The 19,228-nt window shown below is 42.5% G+C and overlaps 1 protein-coding gene across 1 annotated transcript in view; it reads left to right on the top strand.

Moving 5' to 3' along the window:
• LOC147683721 (ceruloplasmin-like) overlaps nt 1-19,228 on the top strand; it is a 427,036-nt gene that overhangs the window by 247,618 nt on the left and 160,190 nt on the right. The window contains exons 10-11 of the mRNA XM_086944094.1: nt 7,900-8,050; nt 15,778-15,990. Of these exons, the coding sequence (XP_086800220.1) occupies nt 7,900-8,050; nt 15,778-15,990 (364 nt within the window). The remainder of the gene's footprint in view (nt 1-7,899; nt 8,051-15,777; nt 15,991-19,228) is intronic.

The following is a 19,228-nucleotide window of genomic DNA, read 5'->3' on the forward strand; positions in this document are numbered from 1 at the left end:
TTTAGTCTTAAGTTTGTCTTAAGACAGACTTAAGACAGACTTAAGTTAGGATTTTGTCTTAAGTCTCTCTTAAGTCTGTCTTAAGACAAACTTAAGACAAAATCCTAACTTCTGTGAATACCAAAAGTAGTAAGTTTAGGATTTTGTCTTAGGTTAGTTCTGTGAATCGGGCCCATAGTGTTAAATCTTATACATATTTCATGATTGACAAAGCGGAGGTTTGTTTTGGCACATATGTACATTAAAACATGGCTAAGTATGTCTTCAAGACATACTTAGCCATGTTTTAATGTTTTAATGTTTTTTTACCATAATGAATATTTAATAAAATAATTTTGTACCATGCATTTTGTATAATCACAGTTTGTGCTGTCACTAGTCCGCTTATGTCCTTTGTCTAAATATTAGTTCCTAATTATTTCTTTTCAAATGCAGCCTCATCAGAACCCTCAGTATTTCGGTCGGAACGCCCAAAGTTTCCCCCTGGGTACTAAATCGAAAGCAGACGGAAGGTCCACAAACACCATGTAGAGGCTGCCACCCTCTAATTTTGCTGTCTTCCAATAAAATAGAATAAGGCGAATGATCTGATCTATGGTGGATGTGTTCCTCCTAAAGCCAGCTGGATACGGGCTAAGGACATCATGTTCCTCCATCCACTCCTGCAGGCGATCCAAAATAAGCAGTGAGAATTTTTTTTGTGGAACGTCTATGAGGCTAATGGGCCTGTAGTTGGCTGGGAGCAGGGGAGAGCCTTTCTTGAATGTTGGGACTATCTCTGCTCCTAGCCAAGTACCGGGTACCTTCATGCCTCCTAGAACTGCATTAAAAAGAATGTGTAGATAAGGTCCCCAGATCCTGGGTTGATGCTTAAAAAGGTCACCAGGGAGTTTATCGAGGCCAGGAGCTTTTCCCGATGCAAGTTTCCCTTTGGCATTACAAACCCCCTCGACAGTAAATTCCAACTCATCTAGCTGGATAGTTGATGTAGAGGCTGCTGGTATAATTTCCAAACCAGGATCAGCTGAGTATAGTGCTTTAAAATGATCTTCCCAAACCCCTCCTCAATGGTAGGTTCAATAGCAGATCTTGGTTCTCCAGACCCTGTACTAACTATTGCCCAGAATCTGCATGCATCCCTGGAGTCTAAGGCGGAGGTTAGATTGCTCCACCTTTCCATATCCCACTCTTTCTTCGCATGATTCATTATTTTCTTGTAATGGAGTCTCAGAGTGCAGGTTTTAAGTTTGTCACTCCCATCCTTAAGAGCCATAAGCAGATCAGTTTTTGCCTTCCTGCAGGAGGCATTGTACCAAGAAGATACAGGCACCCTTTTCCTCCTGCTAGTGCCCTGGGGATTAAAAACTTCTGCTAAGCAGACTACTAAATCCTGGTGCACACACTGCAGTTTGACATTAAAATCCGGCACCAGGGGCTGAGTGGTTAGGGCAATAACCTTCATAAGAAGAGGTAAAATTGTGCTATATAGTTTGGATAATCCATCTGAGGATGCCACATTTTCCCCCACTTAACCCTGCATCTGTTGTTGGTTAGAGTCATCCCATCTCGTAGATTTGCAACATCTTCATTTTCATTGTCCTTTGGCCCAGGAAAAACCATCTTCAGACTCAATGCATTATGGTCGCTGTCGGCCGTAGTGATTACCTCAAAATCGATGACCTTGGACCACAGCTGTGTCTCCACCATAATGTAATCATGTTGTGATTCTTGGCCCTTCTTATTAAAAGTACACTTTGACGGAATGTCGGAGGGCATCCGACCATTACAGGCCCTAATTGAATTGTTTAGAGTTAGGTCCGTAATCTGGATCACCAGAGGGGACCAAGACTTCGAACAAGGCGACTGGCATGGCGGAATTACCCAATGTTCGTCCTCACCCGTAAGGGCTCCCTGGTTCAACCCCCGCAAGGGCTCAAAGTGACAATTTAGGTCACCAACCACCATAAAATAAAGATCACTATTAAGGTTGTTCAGGAAGTGCGATAACTCCTCAATAGTTTTGGACTCTTTAGCCGAGCTTATCGGGCGTGAGTAAACGTTCACAATGGCAAGTTTGAAAGAGTTGGGCCACTTCAAGAGCACGCACTGAATGTCAACAGAATAGGTGGAGATAGACTTACCCGTGCAACCCAGGTGTAAGCCGACCAAGGTCGTGAGGCCCCCAGATGGGCGACCCTTACATCCCCAGCGAGCAGGAACATGAAAAGCCACAAATCCCACTCTGTGTTGTTCCTCCCTGGCCCAAGTCTCCTGGAAGAGACAAATGTCGTATCTATCCACGAAAGAACTCCACTCTGGGCAGATTAATATGTGTGGTAAATCTGCCACATTCCATGACATTATTAACATACACCTCGAATTACTAGCATTTGAGCAAATAATATCACGCCCCAGTTGTGCACCTTCAATTGAAGATTCATGATGCGACTCTAGTGCCTGCACCAGCTCTACAGTCCCCTGGCCATCCTTACCACCACTCAGGCGGCTACCCTGGATACAGTCCTGGGATTCTAGTTCATTGCCCGACAATTGACTTCTTGTTAGCTCCATGACACCCCCAATCTTGCCGTCCCTGGTGGGGATAGTACCTAATGCTTCCATCCCACTAGAGTTTAGTCAGTCGACCTGTTCCAGGCCACTGTATCTGTTATGGCATGAAATTTGGCGCTGTACATTTGGTAATCAGCCAGACCTTCCCTTCTCAGCCCTTCCCACACCACGATGTGTTACCAGGGACCATCTGCCTTCTATGTCTAACAAATCATTAGAGGGATAGACATACGAGAGTGGGCGTGATTCAATAGTTGTCCCAGAACTGTAATGCCTCCAGTTGCAGATATATTCTACAGTGCGTGGGTCCCTAAAATTCACCAGCACACAGTCACCAGTTACAGTTTTGGGGCTGTGACCCACCCAAGCCACCCTACGTACCATTAATATTTTGCTGGTGATGTGAGGGGGGAGTGGTCTGTTCTTATTAAGCCAATAGGTGGCTTTATTTTTCAAAGTGGTGTATGATTCCGTATTAGAAGTAGTTAATTCAGGAACCCCTGTCAAAACAACCAGATACAGGCTCGTTTCCGGAGGCAAATCAATTCTAGGCTCAATTCTAGGCTTCTCCTTTGGTCCCTCAGCAGAAAGAACCCGCCCACCCTGTTTTGGAGTATTTGAAACTCCCACTCCAGCGTTATTAGACACTATCAGGTAGATTAATCAAAGACCCGTTTTGCGAGTCTGTAATAGCGATTCATAAGGAATCGCTATTACAGACTCGCAAAACAGGATTCATGTAGGAATCTCAAAATGAAATGCGATTCCTACACATTCCTTATTTGCGATTAGCAAATTGCTAATCACAAATAAGGAATAACTCCCCATTCATTCCTATGGGCCAAAAGGCCCATAGGAATGAATGGGGAGTATTCCTTATTTGCGATTAGCAATTTGCTAATCGCAAATAAGATAGCGATTTAAAGGGTGCCAGGGGTGTCCAAAGGACACCCTGTAGCACCCCTTAAATGCAAATTCAAACAGGTGTTGCGCACACACATGTCCAAAGGACATGTGTGTGTGTAACATGCAAAAGAAAAAAATGCACTAAAGTGCTTTTTACTCGTTTTTCGCAATTTACCACGAAGTCAGATTTCGTGGTAAATTGCGACCAAATATTGCGAATTCGCAATTTCAATTAGGGTGATGAATTGCATTTAAGGAATCTCTATTAGAGATTCCTTAAATCCAATTCCTCGCAAATATGCGATTTCGCTAATAGCGATTTTTGCATTTGGGATGATGAATCCCAAATGCAAAAATCGCACTCGCAAAGGGCCAGATTCTCAGAATCTGGCCCTTTGCGAGCGCAATTTCGTTTCATGAATCGGGCTGCTGATTCTGAACTGCAGTAGGTCCTGCTCCAGCATTATTAGACAATGTATTTAAGACTGCAGTAGCTCTCACAGATGTTACAATAGAATTATCAACTAATGATTGTGCCACAACAATGGGAGATTTAAGCATCACAGTCCCACCTGGTGCAGTATTCAAGTGAGAATTGCCCTGATCTAACACATTTGATGCAATATTGCCTAGGTTTCCCAATGTGAGATGCTCAAACTTAGTGAGCTGTGGCTCAATGCGGATGAGTCTCTCTTCGAGCGGTCGGGGTGAGAATCTCAATAGGGCACTCAGTTTCACACTCAGGGGATCCTCCGCTGCCGCTGGACCATCGATAGATGCACCCACAGCTAGTGGAATTACTCCCAGGTTTGTTACAGTTCGCAATGATGAATCAACTATATCGGTAGACCTCGACTCCTCGACCTCCTTGTGACTGGATGTTGTAACATTGTTGCCGGAGCCTTTAGCTTGGAAATCAATTGTAAGCCAGCAGTACAGCAAAAGCAAGACACACTTATCGCAACATCTTTGTGAAATGGTACTTCTTCCATTAGTGTATTATAGTGTTTCTCACATATTTATAATTAGACTTCATCAAAATATGCACCAAGAACGTGTTAATTTTTAAAACCCAAAGCTATTGCTTAAAGTTTAATCCACATTTATTGGTGTTGATATTGTTGTGTAGCGTTTTAGGACCATAGTATAATTTTCCCGATTCATGCCCATATGTAGGTATAAATCACCCTATCCTTCTATAGGCATAGAAATCATAACCATATTTAGACTTAGCCAATGCAGTCCAAATACGGCATGGCTACTTCCACTAGTTCCGAAAATCCAAAATGATTTCTTGGAAAAACTCGCCTTCAGCAGTCAGGGACTTCCCCTTGCTTGAAAATTGATTTATCCAAGAACTCATGGAGTTTTCAAAGAACTGCAAGTCTTTGATGACGTTATTAAGTCCAACCTTACGCCAAACTCTGCACCTTCAAGGTATAAATATGCCCACACTTGCCATAGCAAACACACAGTGGTTTGGAGCAGTTCGACTAGCTACTTGCCCGACACAGCTCGCCGCAGCAAGTGCAGAAGGAAGCCGACCCTCCAGCAGACGCACTGAGAAAGATGCTGTATTTTTCTCCTGCCGAGATATCAAGCTCCAGTATTTCCAAGCTACTCTTGCGGGTTGTTGGGAAATCGAGTCCTGAGAGAGATACCAGGCCTCCTTCATTCTAAAACCAAGGTACGGAGCTGATTAGACCCTAAGAGAAATCTTGGATAGATTCTTGGCAAAGAATACTAAACCTATGCTACACCTCACTTACTTCCTCCCTCGTACTAGACCTAGGTTAGGTACATTGGGGTAGGCGTATTTTAGAAGCACCAGTTGAGTACTTTTTAGTCATTGTTATTTATGTATGTATTTTATGGCTAAGAAACAATACCATGCTTTTACAGTACTATTTTATAATGCTCTTCTTGATGTACGCATTATACTTTACAGTCAGTATTACGATTGTAGCAGTTCATTTCTTCTGCATGAAAAAGAAGACTGAGAGGTGTGGCGCCGCAGCCCGGGCGACTGACGCTGGAATTAGGGGATCACGGTTCGATCCTCGGCTCCGGCGGCAGGTTAGCTCAGCACCATGTGACTCTGGACAAGAGCTTGCTTAATCTTCCTGACGGTCCCCAGCACCTAGAGACCCTTACGGGTGATTGTTCGGGCTTTACAAAAGTTGATTATTAATATTAATAAATACTTTTATTGAAAATGCCCGTCTCTCTGTTTTCTCTGCAACTCTGGTGAAACGAAGCATGCACGATTGACAAAGTGAAATATCTATCTATTGTTTCCACGACTGTAGAGATACGTTTTATTCTTAGGGAAACAAAGTTGTCATGTTTATGCGGTTGTCAGAAACTAATCCCTTCTTGTGAATTCGAGAAAGTTTCTAGTGACCTCTGAGCTAGCTGGCACTCACAATTAAGTCTAATATATTCGATAGAGACCTAGTCGACCTAAGTCCTACGTCAATTCTATAGTATATATTATTCCAATGCACAGAGCCTATTGGGAATATAGGAACTGCATTACAATATCTGTCAATTTAGTGTGAAATAGGCTAGATAGAAAGTAATGGAAGCAGAAAAGATACATTAAACTATTGATCACTGACAGTAGAACTTTCACAGAGCAATCTGGAAATGACTACCTCATGAAGAAGGGGTGAAGCCTGCCCAGCACTGTGGCAGTGACCAACATATTCTGGGAGAGGCAGCTGTGGTAAAGACTGCCATGTTGTGAGGGCCGAAGCTTTGTATGGCAACTGTGTGGAAAGTAGAGAAATAGAATCCTTACGCCGTGTAAGGTATAACCTGGTGCACTCCAGAGGCGCGTGAGCGCGTAATAAATTTGTAAAAAACAAGTAAATTCCAGGATTATAGAAAGTAATCTTCTATTTTATTTGTTGAAGGATTCCTTATGTCATCATCATATTGTTTGTAATGATTTGAAATCCATAATTCCAATTTCATATGTACAAAAGGTATAATCAAAATTCAGCTGTGTAGCTTTTTTTGAAAGTAGGCATTATCCCCTGTGTGGAAACCCCATATGCTGGAAGGACTGCTTGAGTACTTGTGCTATGTGGATGAGGCAGGAGCCCATAAACTGTGAGCAGTGGTGACTCGTAGGTCACCAGGTGTAACGAGGACTGCAACTGACCTGACCCCGTAGAAGGGGTGAAGACGCTGAGGAAGCGTCGCTGCTCCAGTTTAGGATTAAGAGCAAGAGCTCTGTAATTCATTGTCCCCATTTGGGAGTGTAGCAACTGACCTTGCAGGAAGAGTGCAAGAACACCTCCAATTGCTACTGGAGTGCTACCATAAGGAAGACAGAGCTATGCATCTGCTGAGTGCAGCCGCTGAGTCAGCATGCTTCCGATTGACCGTATCAGGACCAGAGCTGCTGTGGGCACCCAACAGATGGGGGAACACTCCAGACACTGCACAGTTCACTCCTGCTAGAGTTGGTAAGACATGTTTTGAGCCTATCGGGCCCTGGGGAACTTGCTGCTGAAAGTGATGTGACGGTAAGAGGCTTTTGACTAGACTTTAAGAGTCAGAGTGCTAGTTAAGCATTCAATGGATGTAGCTACCAGTGAATGTGGAATAACCCCTGAGAGTGGGACAGAGACTTGTCAGTGAATGTCATAATCCTTCTCTGAATGAGCAGTGTCAAAATTAATATACTTCTTTTCTATAAAAGTGAGTATTTGACTGGACATTGGTGTATTGCTGCTGCTGCATGCTTTTTGAGTTGTGAGACTATGTTCACTAATCTGAATCCACACCTCCCCCCTTATGGAGCCTTAGACTGCTCATTCATACCTGCCACTGAGATTCAAGTGCAGAATGAGTACTTGACTGAGTTGCTCACGATACGAAGTAGATCAGGCCCCGGGACATCAGCAGTAAAAGGCCTCAGCCCCCGTGGTTGGGCCCAGTGGCCACTGTTTGCCCTGTGGTCCTCTGAAAGTGGTTCTGGCAAAGTACAATATAAAAAATGTATTGATTCTTTTCCTTTGATCCAGTATTCATTGACTAGCATGTGGAATGCATGATATTCCTGAGCCAGTAAGCTTTCAAATCAATCCCAACATAAAATAAGGTTGGTGTGCACCTCTAGGTGGACATTCCACTGTACTTTCAGATTTTGAATGCCAATTTCAGCATTCATCTAGAAATCAACAATTAATTTGAAAATCACACTCACTCCAAAAAGTGAAGTTTTGAACGTTGCCAGAGATATAACGAGAATTAACTTGTCTGCCAGGCAATCTAAAGTGATCAAGAACTGATTATGTCGTCCTTGTCACTGCCACCAAAGTGGCATATCTTCCTAAATTGCAACAATTTCACCTTATGCAATATTTCTGCTTTTTATATTCAGTGTATTGTACTTATCTTCATTCACAGGAAGGAAATGGAACAGACCTTTTCTTGATTGTGACAGTGGTGGATGAGAATTTGAGCTGGTACCTGAAGGACAACATCCAGATGTTTACAACGTGCTTTACACAGTCAGACAAGGAGGATCCAGATTTTCAGGAGTCTAACAAGATGAATTGTAAGTACTGCATGTATAGCTGTGAGCACCACATTTATAACTTTGTCTCCTCTATACCCGAATAGAATAATTGTTACAAAGTTGTCAGAGAGCATTTTCACATTTGGAAAAGTTTCAGGTGAAAGTTGGCTCACAAAACGCAGACAGAAGTTTGCAAACAGGCTTCGCATTTGTGAATAATTATTATTGAATGGCGTTATTACATTTCAAAATTCTTTCTTGTGGTCTTAGCCATGAGAAATACCCTCTCCCCAGGATGAGAATCCAGTTTTCCACATAATGTATGACCCCCTGCTCTAGTTAGAACCTGTTGAGTAGGCCTCAGATAATGCTGCTGAGTTGTAAAATAACATTCCCACCCACTAGCATATGTTTCAGGCCACTAAGACAACACTAAGAGGTGCTAAATTGTATGCTGAAGTGCAGTGGGATTTCTTCTCCCACACAATAGTGTCTCACATGATCTATTGTGCCATTTACATTTTTGATTATGAGAGATGTGATAATGTAGTTGTTTGCCATCAAGGGTCATTAAGTGAAGTTACAACGTTGCTAGTGATCGAGAAAAATACCATTTATGTATGCCATTCAGGCCTCTAACATCTCCAAGTTTGCCACAAGCACTGGGCAGGACTTGCTGGACTGAGTAAAGCCAGTGTGACTTCTCCATCACTGTTTTCTATTTGCAGTTGAGTAACTTCCCGCTACCTCCATGCTCTGAGGGGGACTCCAGCTTCTGTCTCCCATAGGAGGAAGGAAAGCCTTTCTTCTTCAGATGGACTGAATGTATTATGAATTGGACATGTTATGGCTTGGAAACAGAATTTTCTTTTTTATCTTAACAAGATGAATGAGGATTATATCATTTAAAAAATGAACATTAAAAAACTCTAATATCAAACTTGGGCTTCTTCTTCCAGTGTGAAGTTGATGCCATGGGTTATGGGAAAGGGACATGGCCAGGATGGTGGCCAGTTCATGGAACATTGACTAAGGTCCCCTATCCAAGATGAAGTCAAGTCTTTTCCTGTTTTGTTGGTTCCTTTTTTAAAAAAATGTATTCAGGTATTTTCCCCATTTTTTGTTGTACAGGGCACAGTAAAACATTACATTTAACTTAATCATAAATTAGTCTTGACACAAGCACAGAATATAAACTGCATACTGAGGGAACCAAACACAAAGAAAAAACAAAGAATCCAAAAGAGAAGCAGGAGAGAAAAATTGGAACAATATATAGGTCAGGGTACGTATTAAGACATATATCATCGTATACATATACCAAAGCCTCATAAAATACATCCACAAAAAGAAGAGCAAGAGGTCGAGGAGTAAAGGCCAAGGATAAACCACAGTGTACTAACACAATAGAGAAATATTGTTGGTTCCTGTTTGAATCATATATAAACAAGGATAGATTTGTTGCAACACATGTAGTTCATTTGCTTTTCATTGTGATCATTCACATCTTGCTACTAGTTTTGCCCCATATTTTTACTCCTATCAGTTGATATTTTAGGACAAATTTACAAAAAAAGTCATGCATTGCAGAGTATCAGTTGCTGAAATGCATTGAGTGAAAGGGAAAGAGCAGGAAAGTCCTGTATCAATTAGGATATGGTGCTGGTCCTCTATCCTCTAGCTCTAATGTGCTGCCTAGTGCCATGCACACACACTTGCACCATCATGCAAGGTGGTCAATGTGATGTCTAACATAGACTTTGTACTGGGTGGTTACCCTTCCAGTATAAAATGAAATGCTTTTACATACTTTACAACTTTTCCCGTTTTGAAGGTGCGTTGTACAATGCAGCCCACATACAAAGTATGAGAAGTTTGGAGACATTTAAACAAAGCCCCAAAATCATTTTCTGTCCAAATTCCTGTTTACGAATGTTCGCAGATAGGGAGATAGGGATTCGCATTAAAACCTTTGAGTGGTTGAATGGGAATACCTATGTAACACCCATGGGACATTCCCTTGACTCAAAGTAGCACAAAATAGCACAAAGCACAACTTTTCCTTACTTTAGGGCTACCTTCTGGCTACTTTCTAACTCAAAAGTAAATGCCAGAAAGTAAATAACACTTTTCACAGATTTACAACACGTTTCACGACACCACCCCCGGTGTGAAATGTAAGTAAATAAGGCCTTTCCTTTCGAGACCTTTGATAGTCTGCTGGAGATCATTGCCTGCCACTTTCCTCTTTCGTCAGAGACATATAGGTTCCTTGATGTTAACTTGTGCATTAAGCTTCATCACCATCAATCAAAAACGACAAGATTGCCACAGAGGTTTTTTGAAATGTGTGGCTTTTTCCTCCTTACTAAGCACCTTTCACATGAACTGGTCCGTACATGGTGTCGCCATGGCTACTGGGAAGAGTCACTATTATCACAGGAAAAAAAGAGATTTAACAAAGCTTCTCAGCATCCAATCCTTGACAGAGAGGGTGCCAGGTCAAGGGAGTTCACCAGCAGAGCAAGCTGAGGCTCTGCTGTTGGAAACCCTGTGGTTCCCAACCTCTAAAGAGGGCAGGGTAATAACATGGTAGGAAAGGCAGGTGAAATACCAATGTATAGTGGATGATACACTCTCCCTAACCCTAGATGACCTTCAAAGAAGAAGGGAGTGGGTGGAAGAGGCCCTAGCAGTTACAAAGGCTGGCATGCAAGTCCCAGCTTAGGTCCAAGGTTACGACTGTGTGTTCTTGCTGATCACAGTGTAACTATGGGTCTGTGTAGTGTTAATACCCAGTTTGATAAAAAGGAGTTTGGAGATGACAGGCAACACGAGGAACCTAACTTGACACCAACAGAGCTACTCAATCATAGAGGTAGGAAAGCATCAACAGATTCAGGGGCCAGGTGAACCCAAAGCACATATTCAACTGGTTGACCCTGGAGCGTGCAACAATGACACGATCTGGTGAGGGTTTTGAGCCAAGATAGACCAGTGAGGACGTACTCGTGGAAAGACACCAGAGGCTATCATACATGGATTATTTTGTATTGTATATGTGTCACTATTGCACTAACCTAGCAATCCAGATCCAATAGGAGTGATGTTAGTATCCACAGTTTCCTGAACCCACTGATGACCATGCAAAAAGTATCTATGCCAGTCAGCAGTAGACTGGGAGGAGAGGAAAGGGACCAGAGGTAGAGAAACTGAGACACTAGATTGCTTGACCATACGTCTTCTTAGTGCTGACTTCACCTGCACTGCAGAAGCATTACATTTTTACAACAAGAGTTTATTGATGTAGTACTTGTTCAATATTATTGCATTTCACTAAATCTGCAGTGCTATCTGATATATTGTGGCAATCTCTCTCTAACCCACTCTCTTTAGTTGCTGATAACTCTGAGTTCCTAGACCTGGAACATGTAAATACATTTTTTGAATTATATGTGAAATAACCTGAAATGTAATACCCATTTTTATACGGCAACATTCAATGATTTACAAATCAATTGGTGATATGAATGATTCTCAATATACATAGCTCATCAGCTTTAACAGAATGAATAGTCAATAGCATTTTTGCTTTCACCCACAGCAATATACATTCACTTTCCACCACTTGCAATAACTTAATACCACACATGTCTAAGTGATGTAAACAAAGTCTACACAATATAGAGGATTCCCTAGCTCCTCTCATGAATTAGTGCAATAGTGTTTGTAATCCTAGAAATAATGACTCTTTTGTAGAGAGTTTGTAATCATTGAAAGGATGACTTCATTGGCAAAGTCTAAATCATTGGTATCTAATGTTAATCCAGAATGCTTGTCTGAGAAGAAGGTCCTTGACAAGTCTCAATGAAAGTGCAATGAATTCCAGTCACCTGGCAACAAGATCCCAGTTACAGTTGTACAGTATCACAAACGCCTAGGAAGGAAGGCTCTGAACAACTAGGAACTTGTGCACTGTGGATCTTAGATGGCTGCCACCATTGCTGTTGCACTCTGGAAAATGCAGTCTGTCTAGATTCCAGGAGTCTGTTTCATCTAGTGCAGGTGTCGGAGCTGGAAAGTGTCACCCCGGACAGCCCTTATTCTCTGGGTGTACTGCTGACCTCCTCTGCAGCGGGAGCACCATTGACGTTCAGATGAGCACATCTTCATGCCTCCCCTTTTCTTCTTATAAGAGAAAGGGTCTCTTGCATGGATATATAAGTCTGATAATTTTGGGAACCATCAGATTAAACTCCCGAGAAATTCCTTAGGCGGCGAACATCCAGGGGTGAGCATCTTTAATTTCCAGAAACATCTTTTTTATACCAGATTATCCATAAAAAAAGTTTCTTTTGACATCCATATTGTGGCCTAGCTAATGTTTACAAAGTTGTTGCTCCACTGGGTGTAGAGTTTCTAATATTACCTCAATATTTCTTTCAGATGATGTTTATTCCACGATTTTCTGGTACCATTCCAGAAAATTCACAAAACATTGCAGGTTCTAAAGGCAAAGCAATACTTAAATAGTCATTGTGTTATTTTTGGGATAGCTCTGAAGGACATTCCTCATTGTGAATTGCGTGACAAAAATGGGCAAACTCCTTTTCCTGCCTGAGCGCTTGAGTTGAGGAATCACTCCCTGGAAAGTAAACATTGGCAATAAAAATAGGTCTGGCTTTAAAGGAATGTCGCGAGCTAAAATGAAGATGGACTTTGGATTCCCTCCTTGACAATCACCTACCCAGCCGGACTTTGGGCAACCTCTCCTGTGTCTCCCTTGAGCTTATCTCCTCCCACCCCCTTCCTCCTACCCCCACCCCACCCCGCTCCGCTCTACTCTTTTCCTCTTTCCAGCTACTGACTTTTGCCCTCACCTGTCCTTGCCCTTAGTCCCCACCCTGTTTATCTGTGAACTTTCCCTCGCCACTTGAGACCTAGCTATTTTGACTGATGCCCAATGGAGTTACCTTGTTGAGCTAAAGGGGAGACGGGCCGTGGATTGCTTCCTTGGACGTCACCTACGGATGTACCATGTTACAACACATACCATTACAACTACCTACTGTTACAACGCGACCATTACAACGCATACCATTACAACGCATAGCGCTTTGAGGTGCTGGATAGTGGTAAGTATAATTTACTATTCTAACTCCAGTCCCCGTGGACCCTAGGGAAGGTGTTGGATAGTAAATTATACTTATTCCCTATCCCAGAGCGCCCCCCAGCGCAATGCGTTGTAATGGTATGCGTTGTAAAAGTTGCGTTGTAACAGTATTGCGTTGTAAAAAATGCGTTGTAACAGGTGTATACCGTCACCTACCCAGTCGGTCTTTAGACAGACTTCTTTTCATCTCTCCTGTTGTCTCTGACAAGATCATCCTCCCTTTTCTCACCTCCCCTTTCCCCCACCACTATTTTTTTCTCTCCTTTTCTTCCTCTCTCAATGTATTGCTTATCTTTTGACGTAATGTGTAATCATGATCATTTTCTGTTACACTGTGGAACCTAATGTAAAGGACTCTGATACCTTCGGGTCTAGCCAGCGCTATAGAAAACTCTTTAAAAAAAAAAAGAATGTTGTATGGTAATTTGCTGTTTTCCAAGTAAATAGCATGGAAATAGATGTGTATTTGTGCGGATGCAAAGAACTGGAAATATTATTGGATGTAGGTTAAAAGGTCAGGTGACAGTTGTGTTGTCAAGCCAGACCTAAAAATCCATGTAGGTTAATGACTGTCTTCCTCCTACTACAAAAACATAAACGTTTGGGGAGGGTCAAGGGGAATATTTAATGACCTGTCTGCTCATACCCCTATTCACAATATATAAAACACAAAAGAGCAGACCAGGTCCAAGGTTGGTGTGTACCTATACAAGGGGCTGTGCAGCAGTGGAATGCAAGTGTGGGTAATTGTTGTTGAGTCACAAAAGGCTGTTGAATCACAAAAGGCTAGAGCTGATCCCATCAGCCCACCCTCGTGGTGGAGTTTCATCAGGTGGGAGTTGATGATCATTCTGAACCGTACCCGACCTGTTAGTTGTCGGAAATGAATATCAGAACTCTAGACATATTGTTCATCAAAAAGATTAATTAATAAAGTGCAGTGCTCAAATGGTTGTGATAAATAAAATTGACTACTGAGACTTTAGAAACGTTCAAAGGGAAGTCTTGGTGTCAAAATTAAAAACACGCTGAGTAGTTGGACATTTATACTACCCTCTAGCGCTTGTGCAGAACGGTCAACATGTTTCAGCCTATGGGGGATCTTCCCCGGCTTTCTTCAGGACCTTTAATATAAAATTGCTACTGCAACTGACTGTGGTTAGTGATATGAGGAACAACATAGAATGTAGTTCAACAGAGTTACATATCTACCAGGAACCTTGCTCTCCAATGTTCATGAAGGAAGAGAAATATAACTTCTTCCCAGCTTTGTGTGGGTGAAGACCTCACGTCACCCGGCAACCGCTCGGGAGAATGAGGCCGTTCGTTTTGAATTAGGGGTACCGACGGACAGAGCGGGGCCTCATTCTCCCGAGCGGTTACCGGGTGAGGTGAGGTCTTCACCCACACAAAGCTGGGAAGAAGTTATATTTCTCTTCCTCCAGTGAACATTGGAGAGCAAGGTTCCTGGTAGATATGTAACTCTGTTGAAGTACATTCTATGTTGTTCCTCATATCACTAACCACCGTCAGTTGCAGTAGCAATTTTATATTAAAGGTCCTGAAGAAAGCCGGGGAAGATCCCCCATAGGCTGAAACATGTCGACCGTTCTGCACAAGCGCTAGAGGGTAGTATAAATGTCTAACTACTCAGCGTGTTTTTAATTTTGACACCAAGACTTCCCTTTGAACGTTTCTAAAGTCTCAGTAGTCAATTTTATTTATCACAACCATTTGAGCACTGCACTTTATTAATTAATCTTTTTGATGAACAATATGGCTAGAGTTCTGATATTCATTTCCGACAACTAACAGGTCGGGTACGGTTCAGAATGATCATCAACTCCCACATGATGAAACTCCACCACGAGGGTGGGCTGATGGGATCAGCTCTAGCCTTTTGTGATTCAACAGCCTTTTGTGACTCAACAACAATTACCCACACTTGCATTCCACTGCTGCACAGCCCCTTGTATAGGTACACACCAACCTTGGACCTGGTCTGCTCTTTTGTGTTTTATGTCTTCCTCCTACCCCTGCTACTGCCAGAGAAAAACAGCATACATTATCTAGTTATTTAAGACACTTTAATAGACTTCAAATACCATGTGGGTGTTCCTTAAAGGTCAGGTTTAGGGAGCTGGATAAATAAAAAAAATGATCACAGCTGTTTGGAGGGAAAGCACTGTTTTTGTTAAAGCACACAACTTCTGTCTAGTCAATACGTGTGCTGCTGGCTCCCAACATCGGGGCGGCACCAACGCCCCTTACTAGTGATGCTCACATAATTGTCCAGCAACAGCTGCACTATCAAGCCAGACCATGAAAAAATATATTTCAGTGATGCTAACTCCAGAACCAGATGTGGCCCGTTGGTCATGAATGACACAAATCCTGCTGGTAGGGTCGCGATTGAAGTTACTTAATTAAATTCCCAAATCACTATCCTATTGTTTACGCTTATTATATCAGCTCATATGCCTATTACTAGATGGGTAAATGTGGGAAAATAATAATGCTGGTTTAAATCACACATTTAATATTTTTTTTAACATCTCAAATGCTTTTCTCCTTTCTTGTGTGTTCTTGCCAGCTATAAATGGCTATCTGTATGGCAATCAACCTGGACTGGATATGTGCATGGGAGACACTGTTTGGTGGCATGTCATTGGCTTAGGCACCGACACTGATATGCATGGGCTGAGCTTTTACGACAACACATTCTCAACCAGAGGGACAAACCGGAACACAGCCAGCCTCTTACCACATACGTCTTACACTGTCAAAATGGTGCCGGATACTGAAGGTGAGAGATTTAGTTTATAATTATTGTTTTCTGTGCTTTAGATTTAACCTATTGTGTGTCTGTAAGGGTACATATCAGTGCATGTGTTAAAAGTTGTTGCTGCACAACACATTAATTGAGGAATGCATCAGGCATTTGATACCACTTTCCTAAAAAGTTAGCATGATATGGTCTATTGGAAGAAGGTGGAAGAAACAGTACATAGAGCAAGGTTTGTGACAAGAAATACAGACGATCTAGGGAAATATTAGTTAGGACACTTTCAAAATGTAGAACTTGATATTTGATTATTTGGTGTACGGCCTATATAAAATATCTATGCTACTCTTCTTGCCTGATTGGGGTATTGGGTATGATGCCTGAGCACAGGTATTATATGGTATTTATGTTATCAAATTCAGAAAACTTTAATAATATAATCATAAAAAAGCCTAAAAAGGTTGCAGTTCTTTAGCATTTGCATGATGCCTTTCAGTTTACCACAAATGTTTAAAGAGTTTTATGCCCAGCATATACAGGATAAAAAATAACCCTAATTGTGCACCTACCTTATTACTTGTCATCAGTCAGGGGAAACAGGAGTTTTTAAACAGTGATCCACAAACATGCATCCTAATATACAGAATGAATCTTGAAACACACAAAAATTAGAATGGAATTGGTTGAAGTTACATTTCTCAACCGCTGGGACTACTCAGTTTGCTCCCTCAAATGAGAATTTCATCATGTGCTTTTGGCACATTAAAATCACCCCAACAGGAATATGTGGTGACCTATGTTACCCACAATGCTTGCAAACAGCAATTTATTGTGGGAGCCTGAACCCCAATAATTCACTGAACCCCAATATTTTAATCACCCCCAAATATATCGGTGGCAGCTTGACTCCAGCATTCTTGATCCCGCGATAAGAGACTTCAAGCCCAACAATATTAGCAGAGTAAATTAAAGGGTAATTGAGTTCTAGATAGATTGATAATGAGTTTAATTACAACATTCTCAAAATAGCCATTAAAGAGAAATGCAATAAATACCAGGAAGGATGAGATACAGGGTAGGAAATCACAAGTGAGAAATCAAACCAAACCCAGATCAACAGGAAAAGTCATATATAGAATAATCAGCATCTCTGAAAGGGACGGGAAGACCATCAATAGTTTACTGTGAGAATCATAAAGAAACTAACAGCATCTCTCAGTAAGAGAGGGAAATGTCACAATAATCAGACCTAAGAGACAGTGGGAAGTCAACAAAAATTCGAGCAGTGTTTTTAGTACATCGGGAAAAGTTTCTCTCTTTCCCCTAAAAACAGGGGATTTTATACATAATGTCCACACAGACAATGAGCAAAACTGCAGATTTACTACAGCATGACTAGTGGTACCTTACACTGGACAAATCAGAAGCGAGATCTTCATTAAAAGTTTATAACACTAACCCATGTCTTAGGTAGTCAGGAATCCTCCATTACCATTCACAGCAACAGCAGTCCAGAGCTGTAAAATACAATATGAAACATTCTGAAACAAAGACTTATACACTAGTATGCTAGCAAGCCTGCATCAGAACTTCCAGCGAAAGTGTCCTTCAGAAAGATATATCAGGATCACAATAAAAAATGTAATTCACAATACATGCTTGATAAGGAAAATAACCAATTGCGTTAGATTGTGCTGTGCTCTGAGAATCCTGTGGGGAGAGGCGACTCGCAGGGGGACATTGATTGGGAGGGGGAAATAAACAAGAGCAGGATGCCAAAACACAAACAAGCATTTACAATGCAATGGTCTCGGCATTATTAAAGGTAGAGCTATTGGCATTGCTCATGAAGTTTTTTATCATTTTTTTTAGCATAAATGGTATTGTCATTTACAATGGCAATAGGTGAGCATTAGAGAGTAGTAGAGAGTATTCGCGGACACAGAGCCACACACACACATAGAGCCCACACACACAGAGCTGCACACACACACACAGAGCCCCCCCCCCACACACAGAGCCCCCCACACACACACAGAGCCCCCCTCACACACACACAGAGCCCAACACACAGAGCCCCACACACACAGAGCCCCACACACACAGAGCGGTCGCGACTAGGATAACGCAGGCGCCTGTCAGAAATCAGAACCAGATAACAGAAAGCAAATGGCATTGGTTGGTTAGAAGCACAAGTTCAAAGTCAAATTCAAAGGTCAGAGCCTAAAGGGTAAAAAACATGGGTGAAAGGTCAGGACAAATGAGCATAAACTTATACCACAGATAAAATAGAACGTGGGAGGCCCAAACCGAAAGGATCAAAATCCAAAAATGTTCCCAAACAAAGGTGACTGCTGAAACATTGGTAAAGGCAGCGAGTGTGGTGGGAGAGACATGGGACGGGCGCGTCTGGGAGACCGGGAGTCGCTGGCACAGCGCTGATGTCATTGTCATCTCGGAGCGGCGCAGGCAGCCGCTGCCGCTACCTCAGACCCCAGGCAGATGCGGAGAGGGCATTATTGGCAAGTGGGAGTGGCACCATTAAAGGGAGACCGTGGCTGTCCTGGCTGGTACCAGGCTCTACCCACACACACCCTCCGCTTGGGGGGCAAGGTCCACCCAAGACGTGCAGCGGCGCCGCTCCCTGCTGCAGCAGTGCCATGTGTCCTGATGCACCCTGGCACCGAGACATGCAGATAGGAGACACTAGATGCACACATGGTGGGTGGGGGGCAGGTGACACACAACGGGGGGCTGGTTAACACAAAGACAGGATGAGGGAGGAGGAACAGTCAGGGAGCTCGTGGACTAAAACACGAGGGGGGGAGGGGTGCAGGAGAGAGCAGACAGAAGATTCATACACGGCATAGACAATGAGTGACAGTGAGCCTAAAGTGTGCAAAGTACAGGAGTGATTTTAAGTGTTGCCAGATTACCCCATATCATGACACCTGTATCCAGTCATGGCTATTCCTATTACAAGTCATTTTCCTGTGGTGTGTGGGGCCAATTGGTTTAACTAAAACATAACCACTAAATCACCTCACGTCAAAGAGTGGAAGAAGCTAAAGGGAAACAGATCTGAGATAGGAACAGTTTTAGCTGTTCGGGCTACAACTAAAAGCTTAGCTTGGTTGGTGTCACTTTGAACAAGCCTTTGTCTTTCAGAGAAAGGTGTTTCGAGAAGAGTTCTGTCTTGGAGTTCCTCGGTGTGATGTCGTTTTCAGGCTTTCTGGTTAATACAGGGAGGTGAGGCGGA

The sequence above is a fragment of the Lissotriton vulgaris genome, chromosome 11 (genome assembly GCF_964263255.1).
Source record: "Lissotriton vulgaris chromosome 11, aLisVul1.2, whole genome shotgun sequence".
NCBI classification, from domain to species: Eukaryota; Metazoa; Chordata; class Amphibia; order Caudata; family Salamandridae; genus Lissotriton; species Lissotriton vulgaris.